General features: G+C 42.1%; 1 protein-coding gene across 5 annotated transcripts in view; it reads left to right on the top strand.

The window, feature by feature from the left end:
- The window catches only part of RAD51B (RAD51 paralog B), a 322,140-nt gene that overhangs the window by 171,467 nt on the left and 130,986 nt on the right, over positions 1-19,687 (top strand). For 3 of the 5 annotated variants that reach the window (XR_013982635.1, XM_080994168.1, XM_080994167.1), the window contains one exon: positions 14,420-14,498. The exons of the other annotated variants lie outside the window; for them this stretch is intronic. Coding sequence is in view for 2 of the 3 variants with exons in the window: in XM_080994168.1 (XP_080850294.1) it covers positions 14,420-14,498 (79 nt within the window). In the remaining variant the exon portion in view is untranslated. Of the gene's footprint in view, positions 1-14,419; positions 14,499-19,687 lie in introns of those variants that run through there. 5 annotated transcript variants of the gene reach the window in all.

Genomic DNA, 19,687 nt, shown 5'->3' with positions numbered 1-19,687 from the left:
CCAGCTGCACAAATTCAAACTTGTTCTTCCTTCACTGGTTTACATTCACACTGCCAAACAGGTTTTTTTTGGGGGGGGGAGGGAGGAGGGTTCTTCAGCCACATGTACACACGAGCAGAATGCTGATTTCAGCCCCTATATTTGCAGGTAAGTATAACTTAGATTCTTGGCTACAGGAACATCAACTGGCCATCAGTGTTCATTTATCAAACACTTTTCTTTCTTAAGGTACACAAAAGCCTTGGAGAGAAGTTAATTTTGTGTGGGTTAAACCACTGAGCCTAGGACTTGCCGATCAGAAGGTCGGCGATTCAAATCCCCACGACGGGGTGAACTCCCGTTGCTCGGTCCCTGCTCCTGCCAACCTAGCAGTTCAAAAGCACATCAAAGTGCAAGTAGATAAATAGGTACCGCTCCGGCGGCAAGGTAAACGGCGTTTCTGTGCACTGCTCTGGTTCACCAGAAGTGGCTTAGTCATGCTGGCCACATGACCCAGAAGCTGTACGCCGGCTCCCTCGGCCAATAAAGCGAGATGGGCGCCGCAACCCCAGAGTCGGCCACGACTGAACCTAATGATCAGGGGTCCCTTTACCCTTTACTTAAGAGGTAACAATATTTAAAAGAGCTATTTTATGTCTGTGTGAAAATACAAAATATTATCTCTGCCCTGGAAACCTAAGCAGTATGATTTGTTGCAAAGGACTGACCCAATTCTAGTCCAGATTTGAACACGCTGATTGAACAAGTGGCTTAAAGTGCTATTGTGCCCCTTCCCAACATCCACAAAGAGACTGTTTGATTGTTTTCCAGTTTGAAATTGTTGGGAGTAACAAATTACAAATATGATAGCCCTTGTGAGCTTCTTATTTCTGTGAGGAACTGGGCTTCACATGGTCCTAAGGCTTTCTCTCTGTCTGTCTGCCAGCCATGGGAGTCTGACACGGCACATAGTGGCTAGTTAAGGCAGCTAGCTGTGTGGAGGCCCCAGCAGGTCTCTCCCTTCCCCTTTAAGAAAGGCTCACTATCTCAACATTTGAGAAGCACTGGCCTCAGAAATTATTGCATGGAAGAAAGGAAGAAGCTAGGAGACTGACCTAAAGTGCTCAACCATTGCTGCAAATCCATCTGCACGGTATGTTGATTTACGCTGCTGTTGTTTATCAGGACTCAGACCTCCTAATGGACATGTGTGGGATGTATATGTAAAGCAAACACTGTCAGGGCACTGCAGGCTAGTTGGATTTATGTCCCACTTCTCTTCAGAAGGGCTTTTATGGAGGAGCAAATGTTTACATTATTTTAGACTTGTCTTTGACTTTAATCCATTACGCACTCAGATATCAGTGGACAGTTCTGTCTAAGAACTGGATTAGAAACGACACTAAATAAAATGGAAACGCAATACAGTGGCATTAGGGTTTTATTCACTTTTTTCAGTTTCCCCACAGAAATCTCTGTGTTAACATAACATGCAGTTTATATTGGTTTGGGACTTGAGTGTTTTGTCCCCAACAGAGTAACCAAAGGTTTTCTATAACTATCCCAGTCTGATACCTGCTAAAAAGAGATATTCTAGACTGCCAAGGCCCAATGGTGAGCTGAGACTTATCGATATGAATTCAACTGAACAGTTGCACTAGTGGGAGCCAGTGGGACATATTATGCTAGCACAATGGGACTTGTCCCTCTGTCCTCCTCCATGCCTCCTGAACGCTCCCACCAATAAACTCTGGGGGGTTGAGACATGTTTACGCTGACAGAACAATCAAAATAGAACAATGTTGAATTCCACCTATTAGGTGGTATTCAACTAAGCTTTTATTCAGAGTACAGTGGTACCTCGGGTTAAGAACTTAATTCGTTCTGGAGGTCTGTTCTTAACCTGAAACTGTTCTTAACCTGAAGCACCACATTAGCTAATGGGGCCTCCTGCTGCCTCTGCGCCACCACTGCATGATTTATGTTCTCATCCTGTAGCAAGGTTCTTAACCCAAGGTAATATTTCTGGGTTAGCGGAGTCTGTAACCTGAAGCGTATGTAACCTGAGGTACCACTGTAGTCCTATTGAAATTAATGGACATAACTTAGTCATGTTCATTAATTTCAATAGGTAAAACTTAGTTGAGCCACCAAGGGACAGTACTATGCTCAGTAACCAGGCAGAAGGCCTTCTCGATAGTAGCACCCACACTGTGGAACGCCCTCCCATCAGATGTCAAGGAAATAAACAACTATCTGACTTTTAGAAGGCAGCCCAGTTCAGGGAAGTTTGTAATGTTTGATGTTATATTGTGCTTTTAATTCTGTTGGCAGCCACCCAGAGTGTCTGGGGAAAGCCAGCCAGATGGGCGGGGTATAAATAATAAATTGTTGTTGTTGTTGTTAACTCAGTTCAAAGCAAAAGACGATTTTTCTAAAAACAGATGGTGTCAAATCCATTACATTAACGAAGGAATATCGGAATCTGCCATACACTAAATCAGACCATTGTCTATGCTGACTGGCAGCAGCTCTCTAAGATTTGAGATGGGTATCTCACAGCCCTATCTGGAGAGATGCTAGGAACTGGAACTTGGACCTGCTCATAAATCTCTACAACTCAGGTACAGTGCTTTACCCAAATAGTCTGGATGCAGGAACACCAAACTGCCACTTTGCTTATTTAAAATATTAGCAGCTTTTTATGGTGGCGCTGTGGGTTAAACCACAGAGCCTAGGACTTGCCGATCAGAAGGTCTGCGGTTTGAATCCCTGCGACGGGGTGAGCTCCCGTTGCTCAGTTCCTGCTCCTGCCCACCTAGCAGTTCGAAAGCACGTCAAAGTGCAAGTACCGCTCCGGCGGGAAGGTAAACAGCGTTTCCATGCGCTGCTCTGGTTCGCCAGAAGCGGCTTAGTCATGTTGGCCACATGACCCGGAAGCTGTACGCCGGCTCCCTCGGCCAATAAAGCAAGATGAGCGCCGCAACCCCAGAGTTGGTCACGACTGGACCTAATGGTCAGGGGTCACTTTACCTTATGGATTATAAATTCCTGATCTGTCCAGCAATGCAAATTTAGAACAAAAGAGAATATGAACAGGGGAGAAATTATTCCACATATCCTGGAGTTTTTGATGTAGTCTGTGAAAATTTTAATTCTTTTCCACGTTGACACATAAGGATAATTCCAGGTTTCTGGCTTATTGTAGTTTACCATCATGAATGAGGAACATGCTGCTGCATGCTGCCCCATTACTCCTGTTCTACTCCCTTGTTATGAGTGGGATAAACAAGCTAATAAGCCTTGACTTCCTATTACACATAAATCCAGGTCCCTGTGAGTTGTTGGTCCCTAACTAGGTATGATTTGTAAGCCAGCAGCAATGCAGCTGATACATCAATGCAACATTCCCATTTCCTACAAAGAGAACTATATTGCTTGAGAGCAAGAACAGGTGATTATTAAATTATTGCTTTCTGTAGCTCAGTGCCATGCTTGTCATCAGTACTTACTTTACAACCCACATATACAAAGGGGCAACTTCCAAATGTTCTTCCAGCCATATTGTTTTTGGGCCAAGGAATGTCTAATTTAGTTTTGCTGTGTGCTTCTGGAAACTCATGGTGAATTTGTACATCAGGCCCCAGTTCAACTATTTATTTTATTATTGTTTAGAGTGACCTGAAACATGTTCCACATTCAGGGCTTTTGATGTGTGTTCTCTACTATTTCTTTAGCTTTCACCTTGGACTTACTCTTTTTTTCTGGGGCATGTGTCAATATGGAAAAGGGGTAGTGGAGTTTTTGTTTTATCCTAAAATGATTTTGTAGACAGTGCTGTGGGTCAAAATATTTAAGATGTGATGTAGGATAATCTCTTGGTTTCTTGGCTGGAGTCTGGGACTTGCTGAGTTGCATTTTGTGTTGTTGTATAAGTTAGGAGTTGAGAGAGAGAAAGAGAAAGTTTGACTACTGCCCTTCGTGAAAGAGTGATGGTGAGGGACACTGGCATGATTTCTTTTATGCTTATCAGCATGGCTGTCAATCTGTCATCACATGAAAAAAACCCCAACACTTCCAGCTTGTGAGAAAGAACTACAGAATAGCTTGCTGGTTATTATGAACCACGGTCTCAGATGTTGACTTCCTTACATATATATTGTTGTTCAGTAGAAATACTGCATGTATGCATAGACTCATCAAGATAAGAAGAAAGAAACACAGATAGAGAATATATATCCATGACTGTTGTCTCTTATGATACCTAAGTGCAAACAAAATGTATGTATATATGTTCCCGGCTGCCACTGGAAGTCCTCAAATCTGAGGACTTTGAAAGTGTGCAAAGAGAAAAGTTTTATATGGCTTATACTATGGACATTTTGATCTTTAGTAATAACATAATAGAACGTCCTTCCTTAAAAAAGGGATTTAATGGATAGATGAATGTATTTTATCTTGGTGTGAATCCCTAATCTGCATTATTGATCAGGAAATGTGGCTGCTGCATCTTATCCTTTAGTTTATCTCATTCCAAACAAGTGGTCAAATAAATTTATATTACAGTAGTGCACTATTTGTTTATTTTGTTGAAAGAATTAAACTCCCCTTCATCCAAATGTATCCCAGGTCACCGTAGAATAACAATAAACAGTTGGGGCAGAGTTAACTAAATAGGTGTGCTAGGAGAAGCCAGCACAAATGAGTCCCCCTAGCGCAATTTTTTTCTTTCGCCCATTCTCCTACTCCCACCCCACTCCCCAAATTGGCTTGGAGTGGGGGTTGAGGGAACCTCTAGAACAGCATTCTGGGTTGGGGGAGAGCATTCCATGTGGCAAACAAAAATGTTTTGTAATGATGGAATGATCATATTAGCGCAACATACAATTCCACACAGTATAAATAACAACAGAAATAATAGTGAATTTTACTTGGAAGATTAAGACGTTACCGTATTTTTCGCCCTATAGGACACACTTTTTCCCCTCCAAAAATGAAGGGGAAATGTGTGTGCGTCCTATGGGGCGAATGCAGGCTTTCGCTGAAGCCTGGAGAGCGAGAGGGGTCGGTACGCACCGACCCCTCTCGCTCTCCAGGCTTCAGGAGAGCCCCACCGCCAGCCCCACAAGTTCGGGGGACAGCGGGGAGGCAGAACGCCGCCATCCCGCTGTCCCCCGACTTTGTTAGAAGGCTGGCGGGGGGGAGAAGCCTGCTCCTCCCCGTCGCCAGCCCCGCAAACTCGGGGGACAGCGGGGAGGCGCAGCACGCCATCCCGCTGTCTCCCGACCTGTTTTGGAGGCTGGTGGAGGGCTTCCCCCTCCCCCAGCCCCGCAAGCTCCCAGAGCGATGCCAAAGCTGCACGCAGCTTCGGCATGGCTCTGGGTCCCGTTCTGGGGGCTGGGGGAGGGGGAAGCTCGGGCTTCCCCCATCCCAGCCCCGCGCCTGGGGGGGGGAATAATTCCCCCCCTTTATTTCCCCCCCAAAAAAATCTAGGTGCGTCCTATGGGCCGGTGCGTCCTATAGGGCAAAAAATACGGTAATACTGGGAAAGGACTTTCCCAACAATATGCATTATGCAAATACCTTTCATGCAATCTATATTTTCTGAATGTATTAAACTGAGATGGGGGCAAAACCAGCAAGGCAAGGAAATGTAGCTATGGATTGCTGGAGAAGGGACCACTTCAGTGACTTATGTTTTTCATGTCGCTGCTGTTTATTTTGATCCCTGCCTCCTGAAGTGTACTTGTGTGGGATGTATGCTCAACACAAATGCTGCCTGTGTACTGTCTTCACTAATTGGTTTGGATTTATGACCCACTTCTCATAAAGTGCCCCAAGCAGCCATTGCTGCTGTTCTATAAAATAGCAGAGAGGAAATCCCTTTCTAAACAGCTTCCGTTGGACAGGATTTTCTTGTGGGGTAGGTATGATGCATTTAGACTGCTCTATAAAGAGTTTTATTGAACTGTGACCCATTAACCTGGTTTTAATTAAAAATCTCTCTTCAAACATACTGAGCTTTGGAGATCCAAATTTTCCACTGCAGCACACACCAATAAGTGTGTGATTTGGTTGTTTGGGGACAAATTCTAACATGGCATTCATGGATGAACGGTGAACAGGAACAGGAACAAAAACTACAGTCATGCCATTTATGGCTGCAAATATATGCCTCAGTCTTGGGGCTGTGTGAATTTGGCTCTGTAAGCCCCATTGAGAACCACCACAGACTCCTTTCCACAGGATGAAAACTGGACAGATCCATTTGCCTTTAGCTGATTTCTTCTTGCATCGCTGGAGTTAATTGCTCATTCTTTCAGCTGCTTAGTCAAAGTTCCTTAATCCCTGTTGATGAGGCTGCTGGAGGAGAATTGTCGAAGCCCCCTCTTGCCTTCTTTTTTTGTACAATAACATTGAATAGATCAGGTGGAGCCTGCAATATGTCTACTAGTTTTCTTTTCTCATTGCACCTTCTTTGCTTGAGACAAATGCCAGGCATTGACTTCAAAAGCAACAGTAAGGTTTTCCAGGGTTGTACACCCCATGAAGAAGCCTTCAGGATCTTTTCTCTAAATCTGATGAACTATTTCATAGATTTGTGGATATTTAGTTGTTGAATTGATTTTTTTAATGTGTTTAGTTGGGAAGGAGGGCAGTATCTAAATTCAATAAATAGTTTTATTAGGTTTTATTATTTATATGTATGGTGATGATGATGCCCTTTTTTGTTTCATTCTATTCTATTGTTTCATTCTATTTAGCTGCCCTGGCAACATAAGCCCATGTTGAAGGTGTGGGACCTAAATCCTATAAAGAAGCAAATGTTTTCCTGGAAATATCAATATTTGTGCATTGGTTTTGACTCTTATGGTCTTGACTCTCCTTTGTCAACCTGTTCTAGATGAACCTTTAGTATCTCTCTTAGTCACATCAAGGCACATTGCTTGCCTGATCTCTTCTACGTATCCCTGCTTTGGTTCACAGATTTGTGCAAAGGTTGCAAATAACCAAGAATGGAAATTGCAACATGTGAGTGTAAACAGAGCTGTATTCTGTTATTTACCAGGAAAACCATGCACAGGGCTATGCAGATGGGAATTGCGGTCCTGTATTACTATTATTTATGTCTTTTGGCAATATTTGGCATCTATATATAAAAAAGACTGTCCCTATAAGAGAAATTTGAGAACTAATGTAATATTTCATTATAGTTCAGTTCCTTAAGTCCATCAGCTTCAATGGATCTACTCTGAGTATGACTTAGTTGAATATAACTCTTTTTTAAAAATAGAGCTTTATGAATGGTGGTTCTTCTAATGCTTTTAAATTGTATCAGTATTGTGTATTGTTTGAATACCGCTGTGTTTCTTTTGAAGCAGATTTGAAATGTATTAAACTAAAGTTTCCAATTCTTGGTTATGGCAACCAAATGCAAAACATCTGGAAAATTTTTGTGCTTGGGCTTTGTTGTACCTCCATCAGGATTTCTCCAAATGTAGAACTGCTGAGTGTTCTTCTGTGTGTACATAGTAATCACTTTTAGTGCACAAATGGTGTATCAACTCTTAGATCGTCTGATTCTAAGGAATCCAAGAGGGAAGGCAATTGTATGTGAGGTATATAAGAACTATTTCCCTATCCAGCTGCAACTTAAAAACAGTCCTTAAGGGGTAGTGGTACATAGAGCTTATTATAGGTGTCAAGGTTATGATAATAGGGATGAACGGCCGTTGCTAAGTTTGAAGCAACCTGACAATCCAGGTGCATTGATAGATCCAAGAATACCTTAAGGCTGTATACTTCAGTGAACAGAAACCAAAGTCTTATAAATGACAGGTGTTCACACTTCCTGCCGGTCGCATACCTTGCTAACCTTTGTTGTAGTCAAAAATTGCATAGGTTCAGCATAAATCAGCTCCCTAGATTAAGTCCTCAATTTTTCAATGTGTATTAATATATAAAAACATAGTAAAACATCAAACGTTAAAAACTTATCGAAACAGGGCTTCTTTCAGATGTCTTTTAAAAGTTGTATAGTTCTGTAGACTAATGGCCACAGGCAAAGTGATCAAAACCCCCTGTTTGCCATGCTGGAGTTGGTTTGCATGGAATGGAGGTATGCCTCTGCTCAGCCCTGCCAGCCTTCAGTGTCAAGAAGTGCCCCAGTGTTCCCACCCAAATGGCAGGTGGGCAGAATCTGCCATTGATGGCATCCCTTCTGCAGGTAGCCAGCAAACCCCTCGAAACAGGGTGCAGAAGGAGAGGACCAGCACTTTGGGTAAGAAATGTTTGAAGAGGCTAGCCACATAACACTCCAACAAACCACTCCAGATCCTCAGTGTGGTGTAGTGGTTAAGAGCGGTGGACTCGTAATCTGGGGAACCGGGTTCGCGTCTCTGTTCCTCCATATACAGCTGCTGGGTGACCTTGGGCCAGTCACACTTCTCTGAAGTCTCTCAGCCCCACTCACCTCACAGAGTGTTGTGGGGGAGGAAGGGAAAGGAGAATGTTAGCCGCTTCGGGTAGTGATAAAGCGGGATATCAAATCCAAACTCTTCTTCTCAAATTGCATTATTATCCTTCCATGATGGGAAAGGCTGAGCTGTAAAAACATAAGGAATTGTTGGTTTTCTCATTTACTGCAGCAAGGTTAACAGTAGCAAAGTGTTGGAAATCTGTGGCTCACTGAATGTATAAACACTCTACAAATATGGGGGTGGGGAAATAAGGGGGGGGCACGCACACGTTGGTGTGTACATGTGTGGTGTGGATTGTATTTGTCATGTGTGTATTCTGTAAAAAATAAATATTTAAAGAAAACAATCATGAAAGCTTGAGACAGATTTTTGAAACTTGCACAGAACAATAGCTAGGCAGCCTCACCACCGCTACAGGGACCATCTTGACACAGTCAGGATGCCTGCACTTCTGCAATAAAGTGACCAGTACAGTAGCAGAATTCCCAGAGCATTGTAAACTTCCAAGTGAGGTTAAGCATTCTGTATTAAATCTGCCTGGTGATTTATCTTTTAAAGGCAAAAATGTTTATATAGAAAGTTTGTTGGGTATGGGTTTATATGGGTTTAGTGATGTTAAACAGTACCCAAGGCTGCCCTATTTGGGCACATACTTAATTGCTTGGAACATGAATACAGTGGTACCTCGGGTTACATATGCTTCAGGTTACATACGCTTCAGGTTACAGACTCCGCTAACCCAGAAATAGTGCTTCAGGTTAAGAACTTTGCTTCAGGATGAGAACAGAAATTGTGCTCCGGCGGCGCGGCCCAGCAGGAGGCCCCATTAGCTAAAGTGGTGCTTCAGGTTAAGAACAGTTTCAGGTTAAGAACGGTCCTCCAGAACAAATTAAGTACTTAACCTGTGGTACCACTGTACTGCATTTGGGCAAATATTGTTACCTATACCCTGTTCTCAGGGAATCTGGTGGAAGGCCACACACTTTGCGTGCAAACGGTTCCAGATTCAACCCCTGACATCCCCAGGGATATCTGTCTGAAACCTCAAGGAGTTTCTGCCAGTCCTTGTAGACAATACTGAGTTAGATGGACCAATGGCTTGAATCTGTATATATAAGGCATCTTGCTTCCTATGATCGTAATAAGAACTAGCAGTTGAATGGTTGAATTCCAAGTTCAATATTTTTCCTTTTGCTCTGCTTTGGTACTGGCACAGCAGATTAAACCCCTGCATGGTACAGAAGATGTGAGCAAACAGGGGAAAGTAAAGTTTCTTGAATTGATGCAAAAGCCAATGGAGTTGTTTTCCTCACTGGCTCTTTTCCTGTTTTCTTGAAGCAGCTGAAAAAACAATGTTTCTCCATCTACAATAAGAAGGGATATTCTGGCGTAAGGATTGCCTGTCCCAGACATTTGGCACAATCGGAGGAAAGATTTGTTTTGCTTAGCAGTGGTTTTATTAGTTCATGAATCTAATTGAACATTCTAAGATAATCACATCCCTTGTTGAATGACATTGCTGATTCGGTGTATTTCTTCTCACTTTTCAGCTATGCTCTTCCATGCAAATGTAGTTACAAACTGGATAATTAGAGAGTTGGGCTTAAAAGCAAAGAGTAACTAACTGAACAAAGTTCTATGCACCACTCTGGGAAAGGGACTTATAAATGTTGTTAATAATAATAATGCTAGTTGTGGTTTTAAAATCTCATAGCAGATTAAAAATTCTAATAGTATTCAGAACTGGGTAGTTAATTTTGTGAAATTTAGGGATAAGGTTTTGTTCTTTGTGATCTCTACAGTCACACATATGGGTTCTAAGCACAGGGCATCTTTTTGAACCATTGCCATAACTCTTGAAAAAAACTTTGCAGGATAGTTTGCCATAGGGACCAAGATCTCCTGCTCAAAGAGATGTGGTTTCACCCTCCCATTCACTTCATTTATTACTAATGCAGTTCAAGAACACTGCTTGGAACTTCCTCCTTGCTAAAGCAAAAAGAACTGTGCCTGTGCTTCTTTTATCTCTTTCTATATCACTCTTGCTCTTGTTTCCTTTCCACTCACTATTCTTTTTTCTTTTATGTTTTTCTTTTATTTTCTGTTCTGCATTCTCTTCTCACCTGCCTAGGCATCATTTAAGGATTGTCAGGACTAAAGTTCCCCATATCATCCTGTCAGGGAACTGCCATCAGTGCCGGAGGGAGAGAGCAAAATCCAGAGGGATTCCGGAGAGCGTCCCGGGATTGGGAGAGGCAGCCCATCTTCTGGGGAAGAGAATCAGCGTAGCACCAGTGGAGAAGGGGGGCCGATGGGGGAAGCGGCGAGGCGGTCCCATGACTCCTTGCCGGGGACCAGCGGGGAGAGTAGAGGTCCTCCGCTGCCTACACCCTCCTTGCGCAGAAGGCTTCCGCGCAGAGAGAGTAGGAGGAGACTAGGCGTCAAAGAGCTTCTTTGCTGGAAGAAGTTTAAGAAACGTCCACTGACGGATTCTGCCACTGACAGATTCTGCGAGCAACCCCTAGAACCATTACACATCCCAAGGCAGTTGGCAGGGAACACTATGAAATGGAGATGATTGGTGTTTCTGCCATATGCCGTATCTGAATACTTCAATAGCATAGCATAATATTGTGGTTGAGTCTACTGATGTGTTGTTCCTCTGAGGAGCCATGCAAGACAAAAGGGCTTTTTATTATGTTTGTTTCAATAATGCCATGTGTCTGCTGTTTGAAATTTGTGTTTTATACAGATTGTTCTTTATTTTATTCTGATTTCTACCAGTAAGTAGAGAACGGAACTTCCCCTTACAATTTTGCTGCTGGAAGCCTCATGAGCAGAGTACATGGCAACCCCAATGACTTGGGGTGAAGATTATTGCATCATTCAATGAGGTTAAATGCAGGAAAGGGAATTCTGGGGGTTGCATCATGGCTACAAGTGACATGCTCCTTCCTTTTCTTTGCATGAAGAACAATAACTTATGCTGAGGAAGGGAAAGTGCTTGCATTGCAGATTTCCACCGTGCAACAGGTCACCAAGTTTATATCACATCCTGAGATGGCTTTGCTAGCATAACATTACTCAAAGCAAAACATTGACAATGGTTACTAAACCTGCATTTTTGCTCTGTTTGTCTTGTACCCTCATACCTCAGTAGCTAGGGAAGATACATGCAGGCCAACAGATGTTATAAATAAGCAAGAATAAGAGGCTGTTTGTAAGGATCTCTACAGATGTACTTCTAAGCGGTGCCCAGCTCACCTTCTTCTATTGTAGAATGATCCTTCACATTGCAGACAACAAGCAATCTTACTAGGAATTAAAATGCTGACCTCAGTTGTTTGTCTGCACACACACACACACACACACACACACCCCAAGTCTTCAGGTAGACTGTGTTTTATTTTTGTAAAATTTATAATGAATTGAATTCATTATTCATCTCTGCTTTAAAAAAGGGAAAGTCTGTTTTATAAGAGCTTCAGTGTTGCGCTAGGTGTCATTATAAACTACCGTATGTGAATCAGCACTAAGAATTCTGTTGTAAGTGGGAAAAAATGGAGCTCAATCTTAGACAGGAATTGTGTCTTTATACAGTGCACTGAGAACTCTTCTGCAATGGTTCAGCTACTTACTTTACATCTGTGTGACTCTAAAATGGTCTGATACAGAACGAAGGATGAAGTGCCCTCCTCTTTGATGGCTTTTTAAGTAGAACAATTAATTCAACACTAGTTTGACCAAACTGTGGGAGGCAGTGGAAGACAGGAGTGCCTGGCATGCTCTGGTCCATGGGGTCACGAAGAGTCGGACACAACTAAACGACTAAACAACAACAATCCAACACTATTATTATTATTATTATTTATTAAATTTGGATACTGCCCTGTACCTGCAGGTCTCAGGGCAGTTCACGTGATAAAATCACAATATAAGACCACAAAATACATAATCAATATAAAAACAAGAACAACCCAATAACCACCCCCATCATGCCATCTATATGGATCTCTTTGCCCTTTTTTTGCCACTTAATGAGGATATGTCCATTTGTTATCATCCGTATAAGACAGAGCTGAGTTTGTTAGATTTATATAGTATACAATTATGAGATCCTTTCTTTTCAAGTTCTGTTTACAAAATAATTTTTGTTTTGTTTTGTTACATTCCAGTGAGCTATAACCGTTCATCTTCTGGACCAGGCTGTCTGTTGACTAATTTCATGTAGATTCACTAACCAAATAAAAAAGTGAGAAAGTGGCTAACCTTTCGGGATTTCTTTAGTGCTCACCCCTACCCATCCAGTATATAAATGGTATAACATCAGTTGTCCAGTGGCCCTAAAATGCACATGAAAAAATACAATTATGAGGAGTTCTTCCTTCCTTAGTACTTCCTTTTGTAGCAGCTTGCCCATATGGTAGTTGTGACTGCATAAAACTCTACGGAAGGAGTTGCAGAACAGCTGAACACCTTCACTTGCACTTTAGGGTCAAGGGACCTTTTGGTTTGTGGACTGCAACTTCTAAAAACAAGCCACTGCTTGGCATGGTAGTGATAAAGATACGTTTCTCACATCTGAACTGTGTTATTTAGTGGACAACAAGAAATGGCAGATTTTATCATAGCTCAAAGTAGAGCAGGGTTATAAGGTATATAGCTGGAGAACTTTAATTGTGGAACAGAAGAGTGGCCCTGACAGTGCTGTTCACAGGCCGTATGGATATTTTTGAAATGTCTTTGTCCATGCATACTTAAAAATGAAGAAAGTAGTAAAGTCTGGTGTATTTTCCGGGCATTGGTGAAATGGGTATGACATCACTTTAATTGAAACGGAGCTCTGAAAAGAACCAGAATGTGCTTTGGATCAGCAGCCTTGTTAAATGGTGCCCTTAGGGCTACAAAGTTGGAAATGCCGCTGTGAAAACCACAGACTGGGAAATTGCTTTCCAGTTCCTTTCCCTTTTTTTCCTGAGGCAAAAATGAGTGAGGAAATCTGCTTCAGATTTGGGTTGCAGACATGTTTTTGCAGGAATGGCAACAGCAAGTCACATGAACTACCAGCAACCATTCCGTGTGCAAATCATAATATAGGGGGCTGGTTGTATGGGCTTGGGTTGACCTGGACAATTGAATATTTTATAGCAAGTACTCTTAAGAACAGGTGGCGCTGTGGGTAAAACCTCAGTGCCTAGGACTTGCCGATCGCATGGTTGGCGGTTCGAATCCCCGCGGCGGGGTGAGCTCCTGTCGTTCGGTCCCAGCTCCTGCCCACCTAGCAGTTCGAAAGCACCCCTAAGTGCAAGTAGATAAATAGGAACCGCTTTATAGCGGGAAGGTAAACGGCGTTTCCGTGTGCTGCGCTGGTGCTGGTTCGCCAGAGCAGCTTCGTCACGCTGGCCACGTGACCCGGAAGTGTCTCCGGACAGCGCTGGCCCCCGGCCTCTTAAGTGAGATGGGCGCACAACCCTAGAGTCAGACACGAGTGGCCCGTACGGGCAGGGGTACCTTTACTCTTAAGAAACCAAAGCCATCATGGGTACAAGGGTTGACTTAGCTCCTTTCTTAATGTGCAAATTTCTATGTGGGGTCTCATTGCTCTGCCATAGTCTATCTTCTCTCCTTCTGTGCTGGAACACACAGATGTTTGGAGCATTTCTTGTTGTCTGTTGAAACATATACAACAGAGTGGAAGGGCATATTCAAATGGTGTGGTATTTTCGAAAATATGACTTAAATGTGAATAAAAATATGAATATTTTGAATCTAAAGGGCTAAAGGCACATTTTTTTGCAAATAAAAGTGGTATATGTCTGTAGTATTTGCAGAGCTGCTGTTACAAAATAGCCTAGACTTTTGATGGTTGCGGTTGTTCAGCTTTCTCTGTGAACTGGAATTGTAATCAGTAGCAGCATAAAATAGGATTTTTTTGTTGGTTTTTGTCTTTGTTTCTGCAGCTTCTGGTTGCAAAGTCCCCGATTGCGCCATTCACATCTTTCCTGTACAGAATTGAAAATTCAGGGTTCGTTCTCCAAGGTAAGACCGTGAGTCGGTTTTGCATACTGAAATGCCAGAAGTCTTACATTTGTTCTTGCATCACCTGCACATCAAGTACATTTCCTATTGAGAGACTTTTTCTCTTCAGCTAGGCAGAAATAAACAATATGACATCTTCTTGGCATAATATTTTGACCAGATCATTATATTTGTTCCAGATCATTATACTTATATATGTTTGAACAAATGTGGAATCTTCCTCTAATGGTCTTTCCTTGTATATGTGGTAACCTATTGTTATTGCAGTCAGTTATTGTAGGAGACCAACCAAGAAGCTGCATGTTTATCTTCAGTGGTGTGGTTCAGAAGGTTATATAGGTTTTATATAGGTTTTATATTGGGCTTAGTCAACTCCCATTGATTTCAGTTGGTCTACTCTAAGCACTACTAAAACAAACCCGTTGTGTTAACAAAAAATGATGATGGGGGGGGGGAGTGTGCCAGTCCAAAATCTATCCCTGATGCCACTGCACGTAGAGGTTAATGGGAGAAAAGTAACTTCCAGACAAGGCCATATTAGGGTTCTTTGAGCCAGCTAAGAAGATTGCGAGAAGCGGCATAAAAGGGAAAACTTACCCCTACCCCCACCCTAAAAGGAAGCTTCTTGAAAGGTGTCAGGTAAAAAGGATGATATCTACGCTGGTGGCAGAAGAACATTTTAGTGCTAATGAATGGGCTGTATTCCACGGTCTGACAGCAGAGGCAACATTTCCATTCATTCATTATTGTGTATTATTGTGTGAGGCAGTCAGTGTCAGGAGGAAAACACATTCAAAGTATGTGACAAGGGAACAAGTGGATGAGTGTGGGAACTAGTGAAGAACAACAGCTGTCTGAAAAATGAAGCTTATGGGGAGAGGGGAGGGGAGATCCCATCACAGCTCTGTTAACCAGGAGGCCACAAACAAACCAATACTAGAAAACATACCTGAATCCTCTTTAATTATGGGTGACAGGAAGGAGGCACACACAAAACATAGTAAAGAAGTTTGATTTAGTGGCTCTGCAGGCAATTCCTCTTGCCATCCCTAGGGGATTTGGAGGTGGGGATAGAGTTAAAACTGCAAGTTGCTTTCTCTCCCTTTTGTTCCTTGGGCCTGGTGGTTAATAAAAAATGGCAGGAGAGGATGGCTAGTTAGAGATTTCACTGACTGCTATTTGATGCAATTTAAGGAGCTACTCTGCTATTGTTTGTAGTTAAAATGGAAAGCGGAACTGTTCTCCATTTGCAAAAGTCTCCAGCGTCCTAGGGAAAAGAAGGCTGAGAGTGAAAAAGCTATTAACATGGTAATGCTGCCTCATTCGGAGGAGTGCATCAAAATCCCTTTTGTTGATGTAAATTGCTGCTCTATTGCCTGGTCTCTTTCGATCTCATGGTCTCGGTACAAGTACTGAAAATTGTTTGGTAAGACTTGGGTGGAGGGAAAACTGCACCTCTTATATCATTTTAGGAGATCGCCAAGCTGCCCAAGAGCACTGCAGTGGGAGACTTCTGTGCCTTTGTAAACTTGAAGTGCTCAGTGGTGAAAAGAATCCAATTATTCAGTGGCTCTTTTATTGCTGCTTTCACTCTTGAGAAATGCTGCTCAACAATTTGAAGACAAGGATGGCTGGTCAAAGGGTTGAGTTAGATTTTGAACTACATTTCAAGTATATTGTGAGAACAAGGGAAAAGATAAGTAAGCCCTAGTGAGTCTTGCTCAAAGTCTCTGATGCTTGAGAATCCTGGGTTTGAAATTCTAATTTTGTAAGTATTGTTATTTATATAAAGGGACAAATCAAAAGCCTGGATTTGCACATTGCTGATTATATCCTCAAACGTGTCACCTAAAATCTGCATTAGTACATAAATTCTGGTTTAAACCACATTTTTAAGATCCAGAAAATACTTTAAAATACTAATAAAGTTTCATATTTATATTCCTTTCCAGTGACTCCAGTGTAATGAGGCCAGATGTTCAGGTTTAAAAGTTATTTTTCTGTCAGAGCCGCAAGCCTTGCCCTTTAAGACTGAGTAATCTCTTTGAAATCTAGTTCTAGTTCATATGTACATTTTTCAGCAGTCAGGTTCATTCACCAGTCAATTGCTTGTTTTGTTGGTGGTGTATGAGTAAGGAGTAGTTCACTTTCACCCCCAGTTACTATATCCTGCTGGTAGAGGAAAAGGAAGGAGAGGTGTTTGTGTCAGGAAAGGAAATAGCCATGAGTCAGACAAACAGCTTGTAATAGGTGAAATTGAGAGTTACTTTCATATAAACACCTTTGTATCTTCATTTACTAGTAGAGCTATTGTTGAAGCAGACTGATTTTCATACCACTTGTTGAAAATGGTGACATTTGTGAAAGCATGTACCAGTTCAGATATCAATGAAAATAGAACTGAACTCAGGGAGTAGTAGATTTCTTGGGGCACTTGATTGTTATACTAACTTCCAGAGAGAGGAATTTTTTTTTAATTTTACTTACCAGTGATCTAAAATGTATGCATCTGTGCTGTGTTACTCTTCAAACTTTCTTCCTTCAAGGGATATTCTACATTGATGTCTACATGTTTCAAAAGATTGAGGGCATTAGGCACGCACATCATGCTGGATGCTGGCCAGGAGTCCTGCGGCCTCACTTTTGGCCCCTGGAAACTGAGAGCCTGCTCAGAACATAATCATTCCCCTACAGTTGCACACTGCAAGGGAAGATCTATAGTGCTGGACAAGCTGTTTTTCAGGGAGGTTTATCTGCCCATTACTGAGCTTCTAATTGACAGGCTGCTGGCAGGCTTCTAAGGAACCCCGGAGTTCCCCACAATACAGATTGGAAACTCTTGCATCAGTGTGTGGAGAAATGAGGCATCTTCTGCATTTCAGTCTGACCATTTTTTGTGAAGTGCTCTTTATGCTAAGGGTGTTATTCAGCAGTATTATTTTTATATTATTATCCTAAGAGTACTGTAGAGTTCAGTAAACCTTTTAGACTTAGGAGCCCTCTTTAACGCCATTGTACAACATGGGGCCTGTTTTTAATTTGTGACTAGATTTGTCTGCCCATTTTCTGTCCCTTAATTTTGTCTTTTGCCTTTTCTCACTTTCACTTTTTCATCATTTATTCTTCCCTATCTCTTCATCTCTCACTTTTTCCATCTCTCATTAACAAAATGTAAATAGTGCTGATGGTGGTAGTATGACACTTTATGAAATGGTTTTCTCCCAGGTGTTCCAAAGTATCCTTTCTTGCCGGGGTACATGGCAGTTGCAATTCTCTATTCCTCCCTATCCAGTGCATAGGGCTAGGAAGCATGGGAAATAAAAATTCCCATGCACCCTGATAAGAGATGATGTTTTGGGGTATACGTACTTATTTGTGTCCAAGCCTTAAGGATAAAGTCTACAAGGCTTCTCTTGTCACCAGTGAGCCCTCCCCGCTACTAGTCCTCCCCCCACTTGCAAGGGTGAGCTTGTCAGCAGGAAGGACTGGTGGTAAAATTCCCATGTCTTAAAAAAAGTCATTGGATAAAGCTTGGAAAGACTACAGCTTTTTTCTAAAAATCCTCCTAGGAAGTTCAAAAAGCACAATGAAATCTGAACTAATTGCAACATTAACCCACCATACTAGTAACAGAGAAAGGGATGCAGATAGGATTGTATAAGAAGTTGCCGTTTCTGGGGTCTCTCTGAACCAGAGGAGAGTGTTAGCCAACATCTGAACTGTAGCACAGGAATGAAAATGGATCAGGGATCTTTGTAAGGCAATGGTTAGAGCATACAACTTAAAATGATTCAAGTCACTGAATTCCATTGTGTCTGCCCAGTCAAACCAATTTATGCATTTCACTAGTCGAAACAGATGTAAGAGGTACAGCAACCACCACCACAAAATCAGAAAGCAGTGCTTGCAGCCCCCCAAGGTGGTTATTTCCATGCTTACATTGTTCTGCAGGCACCCTCTTTTGCCTCATAAGTATCCTCCTGCATGTTATTAAGAGGTGTGGCTAAGGAAAATGTCACTAAACTTTTGCCCTGGCAAAAACCACAGTCTAGAATTTATTCAATCTATAGGGCTTCCTTGCTCTCCTTTACAGTCTAGGATTGCTTTCAAGGGAATGTATCTGGCAGATGAAATCAAGATGTGCTTAAGTGGCTTGCTGGACCAGACCCAAGCACCAAAATTTAATTAAATACCTAGTTTTACAAACTAATCTAATACAAAAAGGAATGTTTGCATGATTTCTCTTTTGTTTGGAGGTGAACTGAGTTTTGTAAATCTTTTATTTTTTTGTGTTGAAATGTGTGTGTTTGATAAAGGAGAACCTTTTGTTGAATGGCTAAGCAGGTTGTACAAAAGCTGAAAGTGTTTCTCTGCTTCTCGTCCAAGTCCTGGACAGTAATCGCTACTCAGAAAGAGCTCTGTAAAAGGCCCCCCCCCCCCAAGGCAGGTTTTCTTTTTTCTTTTATATATATATAAAAAGGATTCAGAGAACTAAGTAGACTCAGCTAGCCCACAAGGGAAACTCGTGAACCTTGGGAGTAAGGAAACTATGCAGTCCTTGCTATCTGAATAAGCTTAGGAAAGCTCTCTAACCAAACTGAGCTCAGTTGCGCTGTCAGGGCAGCACTTCAGGGCAAACATCCAGAGTCCCATGCAACAAAAGGAGCCCCAAATGCAGCAGTTAGCTTACCACATTTTGAAGTAATTGAAATAATACACATTTCCAATCTAGGGAGAGGGGCCCCCTTAAGTCCATTAAGTTCCAAGTCTAGAATTACCTAACTGCACCATTGACTGAGCTAAAGCTTAGGTAGCGTCTGTTGCATATACAGTGTATTCCAGCTTTTCCACATATACAATTACACATTGCTGAAAGCTGTGCTTCATGTACTGTATTTGTTTACTCTGCCCTAGTTTATCCTGCACTGATTTTAAAAGCTGAGGATTTCTTTTGACTATAGATATATACACACACTATAGAGCACTGTACCCACTCATTTTTTAATTTACTGGCAAGGGGGCATGGTGATGGTAACAACAGCAGAAAGTGGGAAAAGGGCATTTTTCTCCTTCCTCCCCTCCTCTTGTTTGTCAGGCATCAAGACTTAAAGAGCCCTGATAAAGTTCAAGCCCTGGGTTGCTCTTTAAGTCCCAGTGTCTGACAGAAAGGGAGAAGGAGAAGAGGGGGA

The sequence above is a fragment of the Podarcis pityusensis genome (genome assembly GCF_964106645.2).
Source record: "Podarcis pityusensis genome assembly, chromosome: 1".
Classification (NCBI taxonomy): domain Eukaryota; kingdom Metazoa; phylum Chordata; class Lepidosauria; order Squamata; family Lacertidae; genus Podarcis; species Podarcis pityusensis.
The sequence above is the reverse complement of the archived record's forward strand: the minus strand, read 5'-3'. Positions and strand labels throughout refer to the sequence as shown.